General features: G+C 40.0%; 1 protein-coding gene across 1 annotated transcript in view; it reads right to left on the reverse strand.

Moving 5' to 3' along the window:
- The window catches only part of pld1a (phospholipase D1a), a 107,973-nt gene that overhangs the window by 16,294 nt on the left and 66,751 nt on the right, over positions 1-24,928 (reverse strand). Inside the window, exons 9-19 of the mRNA XM_034195317.1 lie at positions 22,809-22,961; positions 20,585-20,734; positions 19,888-19,971; positions 8,278-8,359; positions 7,985-8,095; positions 5,650-5,835; positions 4,199-4,412; positions 3,799-3,927; positions 3,241-3,359; positions 2,568-2,681; positions 1,007-1,117 (exon numbers count right to left, since the gene is read on the reverse strand). Of these exons, the coding sequence (XP_034051208.1) occupies positions 1,007-1,117; positions 2,568-2,681; positions 3,241-3,359; positions 3,799-3,927; positions 4,199-4,412; positions 5,650-5,835; positions 7,985-8,095; positions 8,278-8,359; positions 19,888-19,971; positions 20,585-20,734; positions 22,809-22,961 (1,453 nt within the window). The remainder of the gene's footprint in view (positions 1-1,006; positions 1,118-2,567; positions 2,682-3,240; positions 3,360-3,798; positions 3,928-4,198; positions 4,413-5,649; positions 5,836-7,984; positions 8,096-8,277; positions 8,360-19,887; positions 19,972-20,584; positions 20,735-22,808; positions 22,962-24,928) is intronic.

Consider the following 24,928-nt stretch of genomic DNA (forward strand, 5'->3'; position numbering starts at 1 on the left):
ATATCGCTCTACTAAGGAGGTAACGAACTCAGCCAGTTGTATTATTCTGAGAATTAATACTGTGTTGCTTGTGCTTAGGTCAGCTGAAGACCGTATTGGACGAAGTAGGATAAGTACTCACATTCCAATCCTACAGTACTATTTTGAGTAGAGGTGGAGGTGGTGTTTCCACCCCGTGTGTTGCTGGGTGCGGCCGCTCCCACACCTGACTGTTTCTGTTCCTTGCCAGCAGTACCGGATCCGACGAGCGGAGGCAGTGGCCACCTGGGAGTTCGGGACATGGCGGCTCCAGTATTCCCGGGGTTCAGTGGCAGAGGAAATCGGGTGGTTCCGGTTCGACTCAGACAGACGTCTCCTATCGTCGAGCCTGCCCACACGACACCATTGGAATTCGGCTTACCGCTATAAGGGTAATCTGTTGTGTTTGTTGTGCGTGTTCACAACAGTAAAGCTTTGTGATTTGACTTCCTCCATTGTCCGTTCATTAGCGCCCCCTGTTGTGGGTCCGTGTACCTACACTTTCACAACAATGACAGTAATATATATATATATATATATATATATATATATATATATATAAGGGCTGATTGATAAGTTTTGAGCCTGAACCATAAAAAGTAATTACTGTCATTGTTGTGAAAGTGTAGGTACACGGACCCACAACAGGGGGCGCTAATGAACGGACAATGGATATATATATATATATATATATATATATATATATATATATATATATATATATATATATATATATATATATATATATATATATATGCGCTTTCATAATAATCATTTTCAAATAGATTTATTTTTCAGGTCAGTAATATTACCTTTGCCTCCTCTCCCAATCTTAGAAGTACTAAGCCACTCAGTATGTTATTTTATAATTATCGTCTTTTGATAATCAATCAATCAATTCAATCAATCAATTTTTTTATATAGCGCCAAATCACAACAAACAGTTGCCCCAAGGCGCGATAATGCACATGAGTCTACAGTGCTTTACCTCTATGTAGATGTAGTGCTTGCTCTTGGCAATAACCTGGATGTAGGCATTATGGATGGACTCCTCATGGTACTTTATGCCTGCTGACCAGTCTGCTGCAGATCGCAGCACCTTATACACACAAACACAGGATTATTACAGATTATATTAATGAAGATTATTTACCTGAATGTATTTTGTTTTGTATATTTGTGCATAATTGTTTTGCTCAAGCATATACTGTTTTTGCAACCCTGTTAGGATAACAACACAGCAAACATCTCACAGTACAGTTTTACTTTTTAAAGGTATTGAACACTTAATAGACAAACAAAGAAAGATACTGTACTGAGTCTAGTCATAGTATTCAGTGTGAATGGAGCAGCTGTACAGAATTCACTGAAGTGGCAAAATCAGAAATGTAATAACACGAGAAAGAAAAGAAGGCTTTCTATGGAATCTGATGCATTACTTATTTTATCCAAGCGTTTCACCTAGCGTTTCTTTGAGCTACAAAAACCTGTCAGCCACTTTTATAGTTGCATAACGTTTTGGCCTACAGAGAGTTTTTTTTTTTAAGGCACATGCTTTTATCTCTTTCCAGCAGTATTTGAGCATGAAAACACTGAGATGTGGCAGGAAGTGTGAGAGAGTAGCAATATGTGGTATTTGCTGTTGGATTTTCTCCATCATATATAACAATGACTCTATTACCCCAATTACAGGAAAACATGAAAAATTATACCTTACAAATATTTTTTCAAATATTTGGGACAAAAATGATACATATTTGTCATGACAAATAAAAAAATATTTGTCATGTTGTAAATTAAGTCTGAATGTTAAAAGAGTAATTTTTTTAAATGGTAAATGGACTGCATTTATATAGCGCTTTTCCATCTGAATCAGATGCTCAAAGCGCTTTACAATTATGCCTCACATTCTCCCCGATGTCAGGGTGCTGCCATACATGGCACTCAAAATGACTGTTTTAGTAACTTAGCTTTTTTTAACCGGCATCACAGACCGAACGATCCACCCCTAAAAATCGGTCCGCCTTTTGCATCTGCACATGCGTCATTTCGGACCACAGCAGCACGTCTGAGACGGAGTATCTTCACCAAAAGCAATCAAATGGATTAATGGGATTATTAACCAACAGATGATAAAGGTAAAACCTCTGAAATCAGTCTAAAGTCAGTTTTAAGCAGAAATAAGGCAAAATTCCGTGATGCTTTGAAATGTCCAACGCGCAGTGAACGCATCAACTAGCAGCTTGTTTAACCACGGCACTCTGATCACTTCTGCAGCCTTTTATGGTGAAATAATGCTGAATTTATGTGAAAATGATTGTTGTACAAAAGCTTCAGATATCTGTTACTGAGATAGATGATGGCAAGTGCAGTTTGAAGCAGAAACGAGGTGTTAATCCATGAATGAGATAGATGATGGCAAGTGCAGTTTGAAGCAGAAACGAGGTGTTAATCCATGAACCTTGTTATCAGGGGGAACGATTTTTAAGGGGACTGCGCCACCAGCTAGTTAAGTAACTGACTTGAATGTTTTCTTGTTGTTCTTTTACCTGTACTTTGGTGGTAACACAACTGGGTACTTCGTATCTGAGCTCACTGGCGCTGCAGTGAGACTTTGGCAGCAAGAATGGATAAGAGAGAGAGCGATACTTCGGCTTCATGATCTGCACAAGACACAGAAGGAGAGAAAATAAGCAAAACAAATTAATATAAAGTTAGAGGGAGGAAAGCGGAGACAGTTGGCGCAACAGAAAAATATATGGCACCATGGAGAGCATGACTACATGGAATAAAGTTTCCCCACAGTGTGCCAGCCTGACTTTTCCTGTTATTTAGCCAAGTCAGAGCATTATGTGCCCTCTGTATACTTGTTTAGGGGTTTGTGCATTTCATAAAAACAGAAGACGTTAATAATAGAGATGTTTATTGTGTGTATCTGCACAAAACAGAACTGAAGTGGGCATGCCAATATGCCCCATCTAAAAACAGCATGGAACTCAATTACAAAAATATTTATTGGCTGAAGGGCAAAATAATGCACTGTTCTCTACTATTAGCTGCTGTAGTCACCAGTTTGCATTATGATGATTATTAATGAAGTAATATAAATGTGAAATCCGTATAATCAAGATTGCAAAACAAATGCAGGTAGAATCTTAAGTCCTATTTTTTTCTAAGTTCCTGTTTTGTGTGTGTGTGTGTGTTAATCGTGTGTGTCAGTGCCTTAGTGAAGTTCCAGCGCTGAATAAAGTGTCGGGCTACATCCCGTGCAGCCCCGCCGTGAACCACAGAGGAAATGTCATGCCAAGGCATTCTGGGAGTGGTGTACCTGTCAATGAAGTCTGCACAAAGCAGGACGACAGAGGAAAGAACAAAGCGATGATAAATTCCCAAAGGACGCAAACAGGGACACGATTAAGAGAGGAAAAAAAAGAGCAGGTGGCATTCAACAAAAGGTGAAAGAAGAAATGAAGGGTACACAGAAAGGAAGGAAAATTAAAATGGAATAAGAGAAGACGTAAGCAGGAGAGGAGGTAAATAACAGATGATAAAAAAGACAAACAATAACTCTTTTAGTACAGGTACTTTACCTTCCCAGATGGTAATTTGTGTACGCAAACTAGTTTGGCAAGAAAAAAAATTCAAAACTGCAAACGGATCATGAACAGGAAAAACTCTGTGACCTGAATGTGAGTGAGTGTGTGCGTGTGTGTGTGTGTGTGTGTGTGTGTGTGTGTGTGTGTGTGTGTGTGTGTGTGAGAAAGAGAGAGAGCGAGAGACCATCAAAAGGTTTTTCCAGCTGGATCCAATCCTTGTAGACAAAGTTGCAGTAGTCTTTGCCATGCCAGAAGCGAGTGTTACCCAGCAACTCTCCGACACCAGTCTTTAAACTCTGCATGGAAGCGCTTCCTGTGCACAAACACAGAATTCCAGCATGCTTTTATAGTGATTTTAATTCAGATTTGAGTTTCATGTAAAATTCTGACTCTTTATTTTGGGCATTTGTCATTTTCACTGTCTGTCACTTCTGTTTCTCTCTGTCCTCCCTGTAGGGGACAGAAAGGCAGACTCATGACCAAAGTTTTTTTTTTTTTTATAAATACAGAACACACTCTACTTGTCTTCCAGCTTTCCTACTGCGAGTCTCTTACAGTCTTTCTTCACAGAGACACAAACAAACCTGCACTATCCACGCTGCTAATGCTGTCTGCATGCTGCACAGTATGTTTGTGCAGGTGTCTGTACAGGGTGAAGGGTGACTTCCTGCTACGACCGATCCCTTTCAACTTGGGTAAGTCCACTGCATCACAGGGTGGTGTCCCGCGCCCATTGCTCTGGGAAACTGCATCAGCAGAGGACACGTCCTTACTGTGTAGAGTGTTGCTGGAGCCAGACTGAGGACAGAAAACATGAGGGAAGAGCAGCAAAGGAAAGGATTACATGGTAAAATACAGCAGAAGAAGAGTGAACTGTGCTTTTAAAAAGTGTACAGCACATTTGTGCAATTATATAGAAATGATATTCACCAATGAAGTTACAAGAAAAAAAAAGAAGCCAACCCCACAATCAATGCCAAGGATCTATAGAACGTTCATCTCTGGTTCTGAAATACTGATTATTTCAACATTTTGCTCATAGCCTGATGAAATCACTTTCTTCCCCAATGCAAAAATGGACATTTTTGGTCACTGTCAAAAAGTCAACCAATTGGCAGGCGTGTGTCACATAATGCAGGGCAAGTAGCTCAATGGGACTGTTACGCTCTGACATAAGGCATCACATGATAAATCTGCTTCTGGGTCCAAACAAAACACTTACGGTTATGTAAATTGAAGAGATTAATTTCATAAATGGTCGGTACAGCCGCGACAGCATCAGCAATCAAAACAAAAACGCCAGGGAAGGAGGCCTTCCTGATCAGTTGTAGCCACTTCTGTTTGTTTGTCATTGGCTGGGAATCTATAAAACGACAGCTCTGGTGATGTTTCTGACCTACTGACTCAGTCGCACATCCGGGAACTCTGCCCGTGAGGTCTTAGCTTCGAAAGAAGCTCAACTGATGCAGATGACCAACGACCACAAACCGCTGACAAAGCGCGCATTTTTTTTTTTTTGTTTGGACCCAAAAGCTGAAAATCACGCGATGCGTTACGTCTCACTTAACAACTGAATGGGGTAAGATGGAGTTGGGCTACCAATATGTTCACCGAGATTCAATTCACAGTCTCAGCACCTTCTCTGTGTATTTAGATAAGACACTTTATGTGCATTGCCCCAGTTCACCCAGCTGTAAATGGATACTGTCTTTGGCTGGGGAAGTAACCTGTGATGGACTGGTGTTTCATCCAGGAAAAATGTGGACTCTCATCCTCTTCATGTTATCAAAATATCAGAATGAATGTATGCCCAGTCCTGCTCAAGTGGAAATTTACCCTGGTAGTTGTAGTACAGCCAACAAACATCCATCAGCTAGCATCGTCTGGACAGTAGTCAATACATTTACAATTTCATGAGTACAGAGGCGCCCACAGAATTGGGTTTAAATTGTTATTTATCTGTACTTTTTTGAAACTCTACTTTTGAATGTTACAATTTACTTTGCACATTTGAGCTCCTTTGTGTGTTTCTGACCTGCTCCAGCGCCACAAAGCGTGTCACACTGCCTACATCTGTTAGCCGGTGTTCTCTGTCATCCCAACGACCGTAGGCTAGGTCAATCCCGCCCACGAAGGCCACCGATTGGTCGATAACAACGATTTTCTCATGATGGGCCCACAGATACACAGAGGAGGAGACGTGGTCTGGATGACGCATCACCTGGATCACATGTGAAACACAGTTTTAAGTAAGTGAACATTTGCACCACATGGACTGTAAATAGTTACAGATTTTAAACTAGTGGATAAATACAATGCTGAGTTGTGTCATTTACTTTTATGTTATACTGTATTTACGCTAGTGTGTGCAGGTTTTGAAAAGAGGGCGTTTATTAACAATCATTTGTATGCACGTGCTTGCATGCATGCTATACACAGTATGGCCTTACGGTACATATGGACATGCGTACTGCATGTAAGAGAAGCAGTGCAGACTCGAAACAAATGTTTTTCTGCATGCAGCAGCTGCTACACAATGACATAAAATGGCTCAGCGCAAACATTGCTACTCCCCAGCATTCAAGGTAAAAGTCGTGAACAAAGGCACTGAAGGTCCCAATGAGCACAGTGGCCTCCATCATTCACAAATGGAAGAAGTTCAGATCCACCAGGACACTTCCTAGAGCTAGCCACCTATCTAAACTGAGCAATCGGCGGAGAAAGGCCTTAATCAGGCCGGTGACCAAGAAACTGATGGTCATTCTCTCAGTGCTCCAGCATTCCTCTGTGGAGACAGGAGAATCTTCCAGAAGGACAACCATCTCTGCAGTAACCCACCAATCAGGTCTGTATGGTAGAGTCCCTTTATTCAGAGAGTAGCGACATGACAAGCCGGAAAAAAAAGTCACGTGACTCGTGGTGCCATCTTGGGGCCAAAATAGCGTTCATTTTTAACCTATCTGCATGTAAATCCAGCTTATTTATTTATTTATTTATTTGCTGAAAATGCCGGGTTGCTGTACAGTTGGATGCACAAATAAACACAAGGGCTTCAAGATGTACAGATTCCCTTCAGATCTGAACAGAAGAAAAATTTGGGAAAATAAAGTCAGCCGTGTGGGATGGAAGCTGACATCATTGTCAAAGCTTTGAGAGGTAAATTTATTATTCAGTCCCATGTACAGTAAAAGTCACCTAAACTGTCATCGTATAAACCCAATATTCACAGTCACTGGACAAAAAAATTCACAATGTTTTTATATTGTTTTTCATGTAATAAACACCGTATATAATGGAGTTTGTATAATGGATTTTTGCTCACATCTGATAAAATGTATCATCCACTTGCAATGTATTTCCATTAAAAACCCAGAGCAGTCTGGATGTGAAAAATAACAGAGGTACTAGTTCAGCGTTCTAAGACTCGTCGATTTGAGTAAAGTGGAACCGGAGTCATCCGTGATTAAAAGCCAAACATTTTATTTTTTTCAAACCGTGTTCAGACATGTCAGCCTGACTTTTCTGCATTCACTCTTTCCTCTCATATTTTAATACTTTTTGCAGTGTGCACGCTGATTACATTTTGGGATCACATACATTTAACAGAAAAGTACACAAATTTACAATGCAGAGTTGGAAAAAGAGGAAACTGTACAGCTTACCTTTGAATTGGAGGTGATTATTGTAGAAAGAAAAGCTTGTTGAGAGTCAAATTAATCCAGAATAAAGCATAATCCAGTGACAGAGAACTTTAAAACTGTCATGCACGTCATTGCACGACACAGAATACAAAGTTGCTATTTTTATATTTATTTTGATAGTACCTGTACCTGGATGTGTTGCTTTATGTGATTAATTGATTACAAAAAAAAAACTGAAAACATAAAAGGTTCATTCAGTAGTACAGTACAACTGGCCCCAAAATGGTGCCAACTCCTCAGTTGTCCCTACTCTCTGTATAAAGGGACTCTATGGTAGAGTGGCCAGACAGAAGCCATTCCTCAGTAAAAGGCACACCTGTAGTTTGCCAAAAGGCACCTGAATGCCAGGCGTCATGTTTGGAGAAAACCAGGCACCATCCGTACAGTGAAGCATGGTGGTGGCAGCATCATCAGAGTGACTGTGCAAGAAGGAGGAAAGTCACCAAGACACCACCGACAACTCTAAAGTTTGTGAGTCAAACTTAAGACTTCACCTATCTTCTTTGTGACAATGTTATTCTCTGTGCAACTCTACAATAACGTCTACAAAAGGTATAATTTGCATTATGTACAGTCTCTATCACAGCCACTGAGGTTTGCACCTATTGGTTGTCATGAGTGTCTTGGTGGCCTCCTCATTCGGTTACCCTCACAAACCCCTTATTTTACCTTGATGTTTGGGTGCAGGTGCATGACTGTCCTCTTGCTGTAGCCCGAGTTGATCCCCAGAGCAAGCTCCACCTCCTTGTACAACATCACAAAGATGCGCACTCCCTGTTGCTGTGGTCAGACATGAACAACACATTTTCTTACTGATAACATCTGACTGTACCCATTTCTATGTTTTTTGTGGTGTGGTGTACTCTTTAAGGTGTATTTCCATGAGTACTGAGTTTTTTCCATCCCCTCCAAACCAGACTTGGTGGTGGATCGTTTCAGAAGTTAATGTAGTGCAGACTCACTGCTTTGCGTTTGAGAATACAGTCAAGCCTCCATCTGTTGCCCTCAACCACAGGTCTCTTCAGGAAGATTTCAGGACTCAGCCTGACAAAGACAGAAGAGTTGGACAAACAGATCAACACAAGGAGAACTCAAGACAAATATATGGGCTAAAGCAAAAAAGGCAACAAGTATCCATCCATACCATGCCAAGCGCATTAAAAGAGAATTAAAAAAAATGTTTCTGTGCTGCCAATCATACCACAGTTAACATAACAACAAATCTCCGTGAGTTATTTACGGCGGCATCCCGGGTTTGCATGCCTATAGTCTGCATTTCACAGACTGATACCTCACTGGTTAAGACCATAAGTCCAGTGATTAGTGCTTTGCCATGCACGGATTTGAGCCACATCATACTACATATTTGGAGACCGTAAACATAGCGGAAGCTAAATCGTCCGGCAGAGGTGGGACAAATAAATCACTCTCAATTCATGAATCTGCAAGTCCCAAGTCAAGTCTCAAGACAGTTTGCAAACAATTGGTGGTCATTATGACTTCAGACTTGACTTGTGACTTGCTTCATGACTTGAGAGTGACTTGATGGTGACTTCACCCCACCTCTGTTGACAGGACAGTAAAGGAGAATTAAGTTCTCTATAGGCCCTGAGGCCCGTTGGTGCCGGTGCTTATCTCTGGATTCCTCATCATCAAGCAAATAAGAATCTACGACTCCCCTTGTATGGGATGCAGGTTACTTTTCCAGCTGACCTCGGTACTCAGTTACCGCTAGGTGGACTGAGACCATGTATAGTATGGTCAGTTAAGTGTCTTGTCCAATGACACAGACAGATAGTATGAGCAGGATTCAAACCCAGATCTACAAACTGCCAGGCAAGCTCCTTATCCACTCATCCACCTTCTCTGTGGTAAAAGGAGATTACAATGCTTATTTAACATAAATAAATAATAATGAAAAACAAAACATGATAAAATATGTGATAAACAGAATACCAGGTACGTTTAGGTTTGTGAATGCTGATAATACATAATACAATGAACTGCAATGTTTCTTACATTTAACTCATCTTCAACATTAAACTGGCAATATCGTCATGTCTGAAACCACACAAAGTGCACAGATGCAATGGCAAAGTGCACAGACACAGTGCATTGTGACAGTTAATTTTATATATAATCTGTGCATGTAGATAAACACATTAACTAGAGACAGGCAGGCAGACAAAAGGGACATAGCACTAGTGTAAACAGATATGGAGGCTGCAGCTTTCTGCCACTGAATTTCTATTCTGGGTATGTGGGGCTATAATTAGAGCTCCCACCATTGCATGTCCATCCAGGCAGCTGAGGCTTGTGGGTAATACACAATATAATGTGTAATAGCCTGTAATTGACTAGCTAGGTATGCTGGAAGCTTTTTTTTTTGGTATGTTTATCAAATTACTTGCCTAATTGCCTCTGTGATGGAGCATAAAGGGCCTTTCACACCAAGTGCGCAAACGCAGCACGCATCACTCTAAAACCCATTATTTTCAATGAGAAGAGATGCACAAAACCTGATCTTGCACAACGCTCCACCATGAGCACGCACCGCCACTCAACGTCACTTACTGTGGCCAAAGTTCAATTCAATCCAACTTTCACTGCTGCATACTGTGAGGTAGCTTCACACGTCCAATAGCAACGAGGCATCAGGCCAAAACGCGAAAGATGACAGAGTGCAGAAATGTGTGTCAGAGAAACATCAGAACTGCTCATTTACATAGCAACTTTCTAAAGAAAATCCTTACAAATGTTTTTTTTAACCTCAAGATTAATTTCTGACAACTGTGCATTTTGCAGTAAAAGAAAATTTCTGACATTAGAAAACTTATTTTAATAGCTTTAAGCAAAAAAAAAAAAAAAAAAAAAAAGCTTCTTTACAAATCTTTGACGTTCATCTGGAAATTAAAACCATAACTTGTCCGTTGTTGTTGCTTCAGATGAGATGATTTTCTTAACATGATAATGAACTTTGGACATTTATTTTTAGACCAATAAAACAGCATGAAAAGTAATGTGTACATTTTTAATTCTGGTAGATTTGTTCGTATTTGCATTTCAACCAGGAAAGAAGACACTGTAAATAAATATAAATATTTATTATAAACACAACAGGAGATGATGTAACAATAACTGCAGTGTGTCTGTTCATTAGGATTTCTCAAAGTGACATAAACCTCATGATGAAATAATTTTTTTAATTTAATGATTTCACCATTGAATTACATCCTCAATGACTATGTGATTGCTTTTAATGTTATCAGGACAGAGTAATTGCTAAAATATGAATTTGACTATTTTAGGGCCCTGTCCCACTGGCGTTTAGGAGGATTTGCGTATGGATTGCGCACAAAATTGGCTCATATTCGCTTAACATCCGCAATATGCGTGAAACATGCTTGTATGAGTCGGTCGACACCCACACACGTCCGCAATTATCCGCAGAGGTGCGTTTTTCCGTTACCAGGATTTCTGAGCTGCACATTTTGGCTGCGGATGACATCTGCCTTACATACTCCATACATAGTCAATACTATGTATACTACAAACATACTCAATCTATGTGCTGTATATTCGCTGTCATCTGCTGATATCCGCAACTGACAGGGATTTGCGGCTTGGCAGCGGACTGAGACAGTGTGTAAAACGGATATTTTGCATGCCCATAATGTCTACATCACGAACTAAAATAAGATGTAGCGACTGCATACAGATTGGCCACGAATAAAGCATTTTTATTATGTCTGCTTGGCATGTGATTTGCGGCAGATGCGCTGTGTTCACAGCTGGACGCCGTTCTTTGTTCTACCGGCTGCCACGCGCTATGCGCTGGACGTTGCCTATATAAAATAATTATTTTGTGGCAGATTAATCATTTTATTCTGCAAATTGGCTGTTGAAAACGGCTCTAATCACCTCCTGAATCACAGAGGAAGCTGCAGCTGGGCCGTTTGCGTTTGTGCAAGCTGCAGAAAGCATTTTGAGCCGTCTAAAAAGGTAATTATTTGACTTGTTTACATTGTCAAGGCTTGATAAAACAGTTGCGTGTTTTTTCCTTCTTGTCTGCAGCTGTTACAGTATTTATTCCTGTGTTTATAACAGATTTAACTTCTTGTTATAATCGTTCAGACAAGCTGCGCTCTGATGCAATCCGCTGACGTCACCACTCGCCCTGTTCACTGCTTCTTTACGCCAATCAACTTGTCCAAGTCCAGCACTTGCTCCAGAGGCTGTGGTGTTGGTGTGAATAGTGATGCCAATGGCCCGAGTGTGCTTCATTTATGACCACAATGCAGATGAGCGTGCACGCACAACATGTGCGCGATGCATCATAATACACCCGTAATACTGCCGTGGTAATCGCAATGTGTCTGATCCGTTTCCTCACTACATGCGTTATACAACCGTGATTGTTCATCATATATTCGCTATATATTATTAATATATCCATAATTCATACTGGAACATTTGTCATTTATGGCCATTTTTGTTGCGGACGACAACGAACGCCCGTACTTTGTATGCTCAATTCATGCGCAATTAATCATCTCCCCAGTGGGACTGGGCCCTTAGTGACTGTGAATGCTTTAAAATTGTGCACAATTAGGGGTGGTGCTTCTTCTACCCGTGCAAGTGTCTTACTGACTGAACTTATCTTCATGGATATGTTTAATGATTCGTTCAGTTAATGTGAAAATATAAAAGAAAACAGCTTTTTCAAATAAAAAAATAGTTGCTCCTTAAAGAGTCTTTGCTTTATTTAGAAGTGTAGCAGCAGGTGTGGGTTTTCAGAGATGACAGGTGAAATGAACCCTCTGACATTTAACCAGATGAAGGTCTCCTCCACAGCTTCAACCTCATAGTGGAGTTTTTAGAGACAGAGCTCCATCACTGGAAGTTTTTGAAGTGCATCTTTATTCACAAGGTTTATTTCAAAGCAAATGTTGAAATGTTCCTGATGTGGGACAAGTGAAGAAATATATTTCTTAAAATATAAAGAAACATTAAACAGTGCTGTGGTATTTTCTTTAAGGTCAGATTATAAGATAGTAAAAAAAAAAAAATTAAAAAAAATCTAAGTTCTATAAAGTTGAGACTATTCTTGTAGTCACAGCAGTAAAATAAAAAAACTACTGTGCAGATTTATTTGGTAAAAATAAAAAACAGATCAAACAATTATCAACAAATATAAAATGTTCACTCAGCTCGACTAAGTGATTGATCCTGCAGCTAAAGGTTAAGCTAATGTTAGCCAAAAAAAAAAAACTTCAGTGTTCATGGTACAATAATGTTATGTTTTATTATCAAATTACTCACACACCTCAGACAAATTTTGAGAAGATCCGTTGCTCAAACTGGTGTGTGTGTATATATATATATATTGAAAAGTGAACAACTCCAGATTGACTGTGTCTGCTCAATCATACCAGCTGCTGTCTCTCTCTGACCGAGTCTGTGGGTCTCTGGCCAGCTGGCCATTTCAGCTCCGTCTGGCCTCACTCTGACACAGCTGCTGAAATAAGCTCCTGACAGCCAGTGGTGGGGACAGTTTCGCTAATCCGCTAACCGCTAATTATCAAAGCTAATGTTTACATTATCGGATTAGCTTTTCAGATAACTTTGAAAACCATCATCGGACCAATTATCCTCCGATAAGTTTTGGTCCGATAATTTTTTAGACCGATAACATATTTTTGGAGGCGTGGTGAACAAAGCTTTACAGTTACAAACACTAATTAAGTTTAAAATCAGTTGAGTACCTACCTGTTAAATGTTTTGTAGTAGATGTGCAGTTCTATCCTCTGCAAACAAAGGAGAGCTGGTTCCAGAAAAAAACAAAAACGCTCTCTCCTCTGCAGGCAAAGGAGAGCTGGTCACAATAAAGAAAAAAAGCTCATTTCTTTTGACCCCATACTGATACGCTGGCAATATCACCCAAGTCATCCAGAGGCATACAGTTTTAACTTATGGTTAAAATATTAACCAAACTAATTTCTGACAAGTTATTTAAATTAACGTCACTTCTGAAGTTTTATAAAGTGAAAATATTAGATATATGTTTAAGTTTTAAAGTAATGCACTAATTTTTGAAGGTTTTAGTGTGGACATTACCCATAATGCTGTGCATTATGGGTAATCTCAGTACATTCACGACAGAAGAAATGCATCTGAGACGCTCAGATCAGGCTCCACACAGACAACAGCATTAAACCCTTTGTATATTGTGCTTAAAACTCTCGTGAATATATTCTCTGGGTTTATAGACGTTGTTATTGTGTTTGTTTTATGTAAAAATGCCAGAAGAAGCCCAGGTTGCTTCTCCATTATTTTCAGTTGGAATCACTGCAATCTATTCTTGTTTGCTCTTTAGAATCCTGTTTATGTCAAACACTGTCTGCCGTTTTTGTTCCAGAGTAGTATATATAAGATGTTTGAAATTCAGTTTGCGTTTATTAAATTCCACGCATCTTAAACATAGCAGACACGGATTATCTGGAATTTTGTTTTAGCAGGTTTTCACGGTCTGTACTGCCATCTACTGGCCAGTAATGTTCATGGCAGTATGAGCGGCTGGACGTCAGTAGATGGTAGTGTTCTATTTATTTTGACCCGGTTATATTAGCTGCCTGTCAAATAACAACTTGACGTTTTGGCTTTCTGCAAATGTTTTTTTTTAACAAATAAAAAAGGCATATTTTACAAAAGCACATTTATATGTAAACACCAATACACACACACACACACACACACACACACACACACACACAGACCTCACAGTAACGTGTTGGTTTTTACATAGAATGAATGAGTCAACCAATCAGTGTTAGTGGATGCACATTTTACCCATAATCCCTTTGGCATCTGTCTGTGTTTGTTACTGTCCTGCCCTTGGCAGATAAGAACTATAAAACAGTGTTTTAGCACCATCTAGTGGTTGTTTGCTAGAGCAGGAAATTGCATGCTAATACAGGAAGTTGTCATATGCAGCTGCCTTTTCATCCTCATGCACAACTAGGAGCAGACATGTGTTCCTTTCTGCAGCCATCCATTCGTTTAGGCTTGTGAAAGCATCATCTGTAAGTTTTTTCTTGTTTGTTGTCTCATATTTAAGCCATATTTGACAAGATTAGTGTTAGTGTGACACGTATGGTAAAATGGGAACAGACTACATTTAAAGCTGCATTTAAAGTGCACGTGCATTGTCATTTCATTCACATACAGCATAAATAAATAAGATAATTAAGTTAGAAATTAATATGGTATGCAGTGAGCTAAAGCTACTTTGTCATTAAGCAATGTTTGCTATTTCTGTTTATGTTTTGTACAGTTTCACTCTGGTTTATGGATGCATCATCAACGGCATCTTATTAAAGGGCAAGACTAAGATGATTCCTGACTCTGCATTTCTTAAACAGAGTTTGGCTGGCTGTTAGTTTGTGTCGCCACACAAAGAGAACAGTACAGTTACAAAACTTCAGAATTAGTGCATTATTTAAAATTAAAAGATATATGTTCTATTTTAACTTTGTACAAATGACAGAATTGACATTAATGGAGTTATTCTATCGGTATTAATTTTATTTATAAATCAAAACCATAAGTCAGCACTGCTTTATTTTCCAAGACCTCCGCCTCACAGCGACACTGCTATTGAGTAGAGAGTTGAGCTTCGCTGCTCCTCTCAACTGCTTCACTGCTGCAAGTTATATAGTAAACAGGAGCTTCCAGCAGTAGGCACGGCACACAAAGACAGAAGTGCTGACTCATTGTTTGGGTCTGTGGTCGCTGTGGATGCTACCAGAAGCGACTGTGGTGTTAAAACTCAAAATCAGCTTGTTAGTAGTTGCAAGCGTACGGGAGACAATACTGGAAGTTATCGGTTATTGGTTAGCTGTAGCTTCCGATAAATTTTTGGGTGGTTTATCGGTTTAGCTTTATAAAAGATAACTTTTCAGTTTGCTGATTATCTGTTATCAAAGATAACGTTTTGGTTATAGCTGTGCCCACCACTGCTGACAGTAGGGTTATGGCCATCACATGTTCTTGTGCTTTTTGCTCCTAATCTTGTGGTTATGACTCGCAGACTGTTTCTCTTTTTCCTGTCGCAAATCCATGATGGCGATTGTCGGCGTTGTTCACTGGATGCTCAAAAAGCCAGATAGTGACATAGAAATCTCCGCCCCCTCTGTGCGTCCAGACCCGTTGTTGCCACATCCACTTCTGCAAAAAAAATGCGAGCAGATGCAGCGGTGTGAAATGCCCTTAATACTAATGCAGCTGTGACTTCCTCTTCAGCATCATATCTTTACTCCATCTGAATCACACTGGACTGCTACTGCAGTGTGATTACAAGACCAGCACAAAGTACCTCTGGTAGATTAAGGATAGCGGACTCATTTGCAGCATACATGTATGTACATACAGTATGTAGACATCATCTTACAATATGGCATGCCCTGTAACTATGGCAACCTGATACCATCTTAAAAGAACAACAACAACAACAAAAACAACCACAGCAAGAGATTTGAGATTCTTGAGCCCCTTAACATATCTTCAAAACTTGGTAATAATTTGATTTGTGTGGACTAGATCCATATTTCATGCAGTAAGTGACATTAGGCATGAGATGTTCCCTCTATTTTTACTTCAGGATTAAGTATACCACTGGAGATATAAATACAGTGTCCTCCAAAAGTACTGGAACACTTGGCACTTCATACATTTGAATTTGTTTATGTCATTTCAAATACAACAAAAAATACAAAAAAATGAAAAATTCTAAAATTATCTTCCTTGAACTCAAACTAAAAGCAAATCTCTACAACTTGATATAAATTAATTAAAAATATAAAAGCCAAGATCCCTCCAATTTCAACTCTGGACAGATTTATCATAGAGTGTCATACTGTTCGCATTTCTTCATAATTGATGTAAATAAAGTCATATTCAGTGACTTGGAAATGTTCATGTATCCATCCCGACTTGTCTGAAGAAAATTGGCAATAAAACCGATCATTTACAGGTATTATACCAAAGTGCTCCATTACTTATGCAACCCATCATCTTGGCTTTTTTATTTTTAAACAATTTATATAAAGTTGAAGAGATCTGCTTTCAGTCTGAGTTTTTGGAAGATAATCTGTGTGTGATAACATTGTTGTGTGATAAACTGCCAGTATTTCCACACTCAAAAAAATAACTTGCTCAGTTAACATATAAAAAATTATAATAAAGTATTTCCACCCAAGTAAAATGCCTTAACGTAGCCAGAAACAATTTTGCTGGGTGTAAATTGTTGGGTCAACATGATGAATTTCTAATTTCTAATGATTTCTAATGGTAAATGTAACAAAAATAAAAAGGAAGCCCCTTGTTTGAAGCTTCCTTGTTTGTGCTCAGGATCGCCATAGAAGATCTGAGGTGGATCTGCATGTTGAACTGACACAGGTTTGACACCAGATACCCTTCCTGACGCAACTCCACATTACATGGAGAAATGCGGCAGGAGTGAGTTTGAACTGGAACCTTTCGTACTGGAACCAAGTGCACTAACCACTTGTCCATCACCCCTTCCTTGTAAGTACTTACAACTACTTTTAAAATAGTACAGTTACATGTCAACTTAACTTTGCTTCATTATGCAGATCCACCTTGGTTTTGCTGTGGTGACCCCAAGCGCAAAGAAGCAAGAAGTCAAAGGGACTTACTGTTTTTTTTTTGTTTTTTTACATTTACCCTTACAAATATAGTTGGCATGACCCATGGTTATTAAGTAACAGTGATGCTAATTCATCATGTTGAACCAACAAATTTACATTTTGGTCACTCAGCAAAATTGTTTCTGGTTATGTTAATGCATTTTACTTGGGTGGAAATACTATTCTATATTGTAGAAGCTACAGGTTAAACTTATATTCATGTAACATAAAAACCAACAACACCCATGTTGTTTTTTTTTTTGTTTTTTTTTTTAGTGCATCGGGTGAAATTTCTGTTATTTAATTTTGTATGTTAGCAGCGTTAGCACTTTTAGCAACTATCAGTAGCAAGATAACAGTAGGTCCGGTTAATTCACAGTTACACAGGAAATAAATTGGTCATAATTTTTAATACCTACACCCATGTCACCTCACATGAAACCCCACTGCCCAGTCCACAAAATATGCTTTAATAACACACCAAAACCAAGGGTATCTCATTAGGTTTAGCATGTTTGGTAACTCTGACATAGGGTGTGTTCCGGATTCATTCGTCCCACCATGTTTGGTAACTCTGACATAGGGTGTGTTCCGGATTCATTCATCCCACCCAGGTCATACTGGATCTTGCCCCGGTCCATCTCTTTAGCCATTTATGGGTTGGCTGGAACGTAGGCAGAGTAAGCACTGCCAACATGTTGAAGCCCGGCACAGCAGTTTTTTTAGCTTCAAAATGGCTATTTCTGGTCTCTTCAGAAAACCTGTGGGTGTTGTCAGGGACAGTTTGTCCATGATATATTCAGTCTATGGGAAAAACTCACTGCCAATCCAGTGGGAGCAATTCCCTGACTTCCTGAGATTTGAAGGTTTTCATTGTCCTCAACTGCTTTATTGGAATATTTCTTAATGAGCACTACAGGTCATGTAATGAACTACACCAACACGCTCTCTGTTTCGCTTTGACAGTCTGTAAAAATCAGACCCAATTAGTAGCTAAGGACTTCACGAGGAAGACTCCAACACAACAGTGTGTAGCAAGGATGTAAAGTCACACATTCCCAACAGCAAAAACACCCAGACAGTCAATGGAAGTAATTTTTATAAATCTGGTTCTGAATTCAGCTGATCTTAGAGAAAGTCAGAGACACAGTGACCACTGACCATGTGCAGTATTTCCAAGTCACCTGCAGCAATAATTATTGAGCAAGGGGGGGTAGACACACACACACACACGCACACACACACATGCGCACACACGCACACTCCAGCTAAATGTGTACACAACAAAAGAGACTGGATTCTCAGGTGGATTCTGAGACCATGGTGCATCACCTTCTCCAGGCAACATCAGTGAGACCGACAAGGAGATCTTATATATACCCCGATCCAACTGGACAATGAGCTGGAGTGGACAACAAACACAGATGTCCTCAAGAAAGGTATTGAGCTGGCTCTACTTCCTCAGGAGACTCAGATCCTTCAATGTCTGGAATAAAATATTCCAGATGTTCTACTAGTCTGTGGTTGCAAACAACATTTTCTATGCTGTGGTGCAAGCATCAAAGCCAAGGATTCCAACAGACTGAATTGTAAGTAAGTCCCTTCAGCTTCTCCCTTCTTTTCCACTCTGGGTCGTCACAGCAGATCTGAAGTGATTTGCATGTTGACTTGGCACAAGTTTTAGGCTGGATGCCCTTCCTGAAGCAACTCCACATTACATGGAGAATGGGCAAGGATGGTGTTTGAACCTGGAACCTTCCGCACTGGAAAAAAGCACACTACAGTAACCGCTTGGCCACCACCCTTGCACCAACAGACTAAATAAACTCAATATAAAAGTTGGTGGCTGAGGACAGAATGCGGACCAAAGTGCAGAACATTGTGGACAATAAATCACACCCCCTTTATCAAACTGGACAAATTAAAGAGACACAGACTACTCGTGTCTCACTGTGCCAGGCACAAGATACACGGGGTCATTCCTCTCAGCTGTTGTCAAACTTTATACTTCTCCTACCTCTGAGCTGTACAAATACTGGAATCATTCCTCAGAGCCACAATATATGAGACATTATTTCTAATGGCATTATTATAGAGTAATTAACAAACCTTATACCACACTGAACTTTTTTCTGTACTGTCCCAGGGATTTTTTTTTTAGACTTTTCTAACTCTCTACGTTTAAACTTTTAAACTGTGTTACCTACATTGTTGTTTTGCTTCACAATAGTGTTATTGTGTATTAGTGGCTTTGTGGTTAGCACTGTTGCCTCACAGCAAAAAGGTCATAGGTTTGATTCCAACATGTGGCCTTTCTGTATGGAGTTTGTGTGTTCTCCCGTGTTTGTGTGTGTTCCCTCTGGATGCTCCGGTTTCCTCTTACATCCAAAGACACGCAGTTTAAGTGAATTGGAAACTTTAAATTGTCCATAGGTGTGAGTGCAGGTGTGAATGTGTTTGTTTGTCTATATCCGGCCCTTTGACAGACTGGCGTCCTGTCCAGGGTGTACTCTGCCTCACGCTCTATGACTGCTGGGATAGGCTCCAGCCTCCCGTGACCCTTAATTGGAGTAAGTAGATGAGTGAGTGAGTGCTATGATGCACAAATGTTCCCCCAGAAATTAATACAGTCATCTCGTCTGTCTGTCTCAGAGCTATTTATTCTTATGACAAAATCAAATGTTACTCTCCACACAGGTATAATCCGACTTTCAACAGCACTGCAAAACAATAGCTGCATGCAGTAAACAGTTTAATTGCACTCTTTTGGATCAACCCATTTGTTTTTAATGTTCCTCCATCAGAACAGATGCAGAAAACACAAAATCTTTGTCATGAACATTTATATCCTGCACTGAAACTCACCACCAGTCAGTGATGAAGATTTCCTCTTTAGCCTCCTCCAGAGTATTTGCAACATCCTCCATGTACGTTTTCCCATTTACATACCTGCAAAGAGAAAATATCGGTTTGACTGGAGCGTTACAAGATGATAGCATTTATTGTCTTTGAGTTATGTTTTCCTCAAGTACATTTTACTAGGTTTTTGGAAAACGTACTACAGGTGGTGACAGAGCCATCAACTGCCATCTGAGCATTGCCCAGGCTTAGACCACAGACATCTGTCCCATCGGGACATGTTTTTCCCCAAACCCCCTGCACTGGGCTGCCTCACACAAAACAATGTTTCTGATCACATATTGATGATTCATTATGAAGAATCTGCCATCTGAGGAGCAAGGACTGAAAAAGGCAAAAAGAAAAATGAAGAAAAAGCAAATAAAATTAAATAAAACTTGGCTCCCCAGCACTCTCAATATGTTTCCACACACTCCAGTAAAAAATGAACAGATAAATCCTGAATATGCTGCAAGATGCAGCTTTAAAGTAATGCAGTGACACGCTATTGTTAAACCCATTACATTTAATAGCTGAAATCTAAACCAATGCACAGAAAAGACAAGCTACATTGGTATTTGTTGTTGCTGTGGGTGTGTATTCTGTAGTCTTCTCATTCGCACATCATTAAAAAGCTTTTGCTAGTTACTCATTTTGTATTTACCATTTGGCAGGAATATTGTTCTCTTCTTGTGCAAATGATCCAAAACGGTGGTCCCGGAGGAAAGCTTTTCCATACCTCCTCACAAAGCTCTCGATGCTCTGACCCCACCATCGGGCATGTCTGTAGCTACTGCATTTAAATACCAGGGTCCTGACAACACAATAAACAAATGCATAGAGGAGATAGATACAGTACACAGAGTCTCGTTTTTATTGTCATTCAGTAAGAAACATCCCAGATGCTGTCACAGAACGAAATACTGATGCACTGCATGAATAATAACAATTGTTTGCACTAGGGGTCACCACAGCTAATCCACGGTGGATCTGCATGTTGAATTGGCACAGCTTTTACGCCGGATGCCCTTCCTGATGCAACTCCACATTACATGGAGAAATGTGGCAGGGGTGGGATTTGAACCTGGAACCTTCTGCACTGAAACCAAGCGCATTAACCACTTGGCCACCACCCCTGCACAACTGAACACTAGTGTCTAAAAATATGGAAATTCTGCAAATTTACATGAACAGTTATCCACCACATCTCAACATGATGCAGTTTCTGCAACATCTTTTCTTCCCCCTTCTCCACCCACCTGATCCCCTTTATATCGCCCACTCAATCTGCTCTATGTCCCAACAGGCACCCTGTGTGTGCAAGTGTATGTGCATCATGAACACGCCTGTGTAAGGTATATCTGAACAGGTTTTTGAAGTAGTGTTACTTTTTTCTGCCTCATGTTATCCATCCACCAACACTGCACCTGATCACACCTCATTTTTAGACCAAAGCATCCAATGGTGTGCAGATGAGCACAGGTACACTTGCTATTAAGACAATATGGGTGCTAGCAATGAAAATACCAAACATGCAGCATACCAGTATTTCATCTTACAGTATACCATACTGTACAATGAAGACCAAGACTCTGAAGACTTCGACCTTCAGCATCACCAAACAACTGTGTCCAGTGAACTAATGACTGCATAATGACTGAAATTAATTGCCCCTGGTGGGATGAATAAAGTTGTCTAAGTCTAAAATAACACTTCAGGCTCACAAAGTACACCACAATGTGCTTTGACTCCTCTGGCTTATGTTTAGAATGCACTCAAAAACAACACACCTCCATTTGTTAACACTGACAACTCCAATGCAATCCCTGGCAGGTTTCAGGGCTTTCTTGTAAAAGGACTACTACTCCCACAAGAACTCCCAAATACCCATATTTCTAAAGTCCTCCACACAGTTTGCATTTAAACTCCTGTGGAACAGTTTAATCTTGAAGTCTAGCCAAATTAAGTAAGTGATACTGAGCAGATGGCTTTAAGGATAGACGCAACTGTAATTCACAGTTTGCCAACGTTTTCTGTCAACATGTCAGCTTTTGAGGTTAACACGAGTTCACATTTCAGGCCCTTTGTCAGTTCCACTCTGTTTCTTAAGGTGCCCTGACACTTGCACGCATTTTGGCTCCGCAGTCCCGTACACTTCATCGTGACAATCCCACCCGCTGTGCTCCCATCTGGATGCCGTGCTTTGTTCTGCTGGCTGCCACTCTTTGTGCGCTGGATGCTGCTTATGTAAAATAATTATTTTGTAGCAGATTAATCATTTTCTCTCAGAGTTTGGCTGATGAAATTGCTTCCGGAATCACAGAGGACTGTTTCAGCTGGAGCCTTTTTTTTCTCTCTCTCTCTCTCTCTCTCTCTTTCCTGCACTTCATGAGGTGGAGAACACATTTGGAACAATCTAAAAGGTAATTATTTGTAACATTTTTATTGTAATAGCTTGGTAAAACACTTGCATGTTCATCCCTTCTTGTGTGCAGCTATAATCGATCAGATGAGCTGCGCTGTGATGTGGTGCGCTGACGCAATCACTTGCACTCACACGCAGTGTTTTTTAATTGTTTGTGCAATGTTCACATGAAGTTCATGTAATTAATGCGTGACAGAAATTTTGAACATTTCAAAATTTTCTTTGCGCACTTGCACAAAGCCGCGCACAACAGATTACAACGGTTTGCGATGAGTTTACTCTCCTCCATGGCAGAGTGCATGCAAGTGCATGGATCAAAGTCATTCAAGTGTCAGGGCACCTTTACTCTTCTTTTTTGTTCGATATGTGATATATCACCAAACACTATAAGAAAGGCTTTACCCAAAAATATATTGAATCACTTTTTCATAAGCCTTCTACAGTTCTAAAATAAAACTATTACCTGGAAAGACTATCAATCCGTACTCCATGCTTGGTCTCCGTGTCTTTAGAGTCCATTTTAATGTTGAACTCTTTATCGACCAGCAGGACAAAGGAGATCGCCCCCGAGTCTGGTTTCATGTAGAGCAGACACGAATCCTTCACCACCAGCCATCTATGAAACACACACATTCATCAGTCACCATCATCATAAACAGGGTTTGTGTTTTATGTAAGCAGAGGTGGCAACCTTCAGTGATGCCATATCCTAATAATGGAACATAGAGAAATGTGCACCCTTTTCAAGAATAAACTGTGATCATGTACTCTTCCACAACACGTTTTAAATTTTAAAAATAACTGAAAGAAGCTAGCCAAAAAATTTCATTATGCGTATGGATAATGACATTTCTTGATTCTCGATCTTCCATATTACAAGTAATTATTCAAATCTCATTACAATATCAAGAAATAAAATGAGTTTAATGGTACAGAAAAAGTTTTGAAATGATATGCATTCACTGCTTGTACTTTTTTAGCCATATATAACATATGTAACAATCACATGGTTCCAGCACTTTATTCATCCAGTTTATAATACCTATCTCAACAAATTCTTGCTTATAAATGACATTTAGCCAAAGACAATAGAGCACCAAGAGACAACACTCTGATGCACTTTAGTTAATAGCCACTGGTGGGCTGTAGAAGTGCTGCTGCCATCTTGGACTGCTAATGATAAGTGTAATTTAACAGTGCAATCATGACAGTATAATTCAACATACTTTTGTTGTCTTAAATTAAAATTTAACCTTTATTTAACCAGGTTAGCCCCATTGAGATTGAGATCTCTTTTACGAGGGAGACCTGGACAATTATAAAGTTTCCAATCCATCTAACCTGCATGTCTTTGGAAGTGGGAGGAAGCCGGTGTTGCAGACCGAATGGGCCACCACTAAAAATCAGTCCGCCTTTTGCATCTGCACATGCATCATTTTGGACCACAGCAGCATGACAGAGATGGAGTCTCTTCACCCAAAGCAATCAAATGGATTAAATTGGATTATTAATCATCAGATAATAAAGGTAAAACCTCTTAAATCACTCTAAAGTGTTTTAAGCAGAAATAAGGCGAAATTTCTTGGCTTTGAAATGTCCGGCGCGCAGTGAACGCATCAGCTAACAACTCATTTAGCTGCAGTACTCTGATCCCTTCTGCCACCTTTTATGATGCAATAATGCTGAATTTATGTGGAAATGATTGTTGTACTAAAGCTTCAGATATCTGTCACTGAGATATAGATGATGACTGGAGTGCAGTTTGAAGCAGAAACGAGGTGTTAATCCGTGAACCGTGTCTTCAGGGGAGACCGATTTTTAGGGGGACTGTTCGGTCGGTGACACCAGAGCACCTGGTGGGAAGCCACGCAAATACGGAGAGAACAAGTAAACTCCACACAGAAAAGCCACAGGTGGGAATCGTTCCCATGACCTTCTTGGCGTGAGGCAACAGTGCTAACCACTAAGCCACCGTGCTGCCCATCTTGATGGATCATTATTGGGATTTATTTTCATCGCAAGCAGAATACTGAAGACACGATGGATAGTCGTGGTGAACGCTGGGACTGCTGTGACTAATAAAATAAATACATAAAAAAAACTTTCAGCTCTTAAAATAAGCAAATTATTTGTTGGCGGCTGAGAAACACACCCAGAGCAAACACAGCGGTACTTCTTTAAAAACGCTACACAATTCCACAATGAAAAATTAAAGTACTTCCAGGTGTCTTATGTCGATAACTTTTCATGAAGCTGTGATTTTTTTTAACTCTGACATAAACAACGTCAACAAGTCAGATAAATCAAATCAAATCAATTTTATTTATATAGCACCAAATCACAACAACAGTTGCCCCAAGGCGCTTTATATTGCAAGGCAAAAGCCATACAATAATTACAGAAAAACCCCAACGGTCAAAACGGCCCCCTGTGAGCAAGCACTTGGCGACAGTGGGAAGGAAAAACTCCCTTTTAACAGGAAGAAACCTCCAGCAGAACCAGGCTCAGGGAGGGGCAGTCTTCTGCTGGGACTGGTTGGGGCTGAGGGGAGAGAATCAGGAAAAAGACATGCTGTGGAAGAGA

The sequence above is a fragment of the Thalassophryne amazonica genome, chromosome 19 (genome assembly GCF_902500255.1).
Source record: "Thalassophryne amazonica chromosome 19, fThaAma1.1, whole genome shotgun sequence".
NCBI lineage: Eukaryota > Metazoa > Chordata > Actinopteri > Batrachoidiformes > Batrachoididae > Thalassophryne > Thalassophryne amazonica.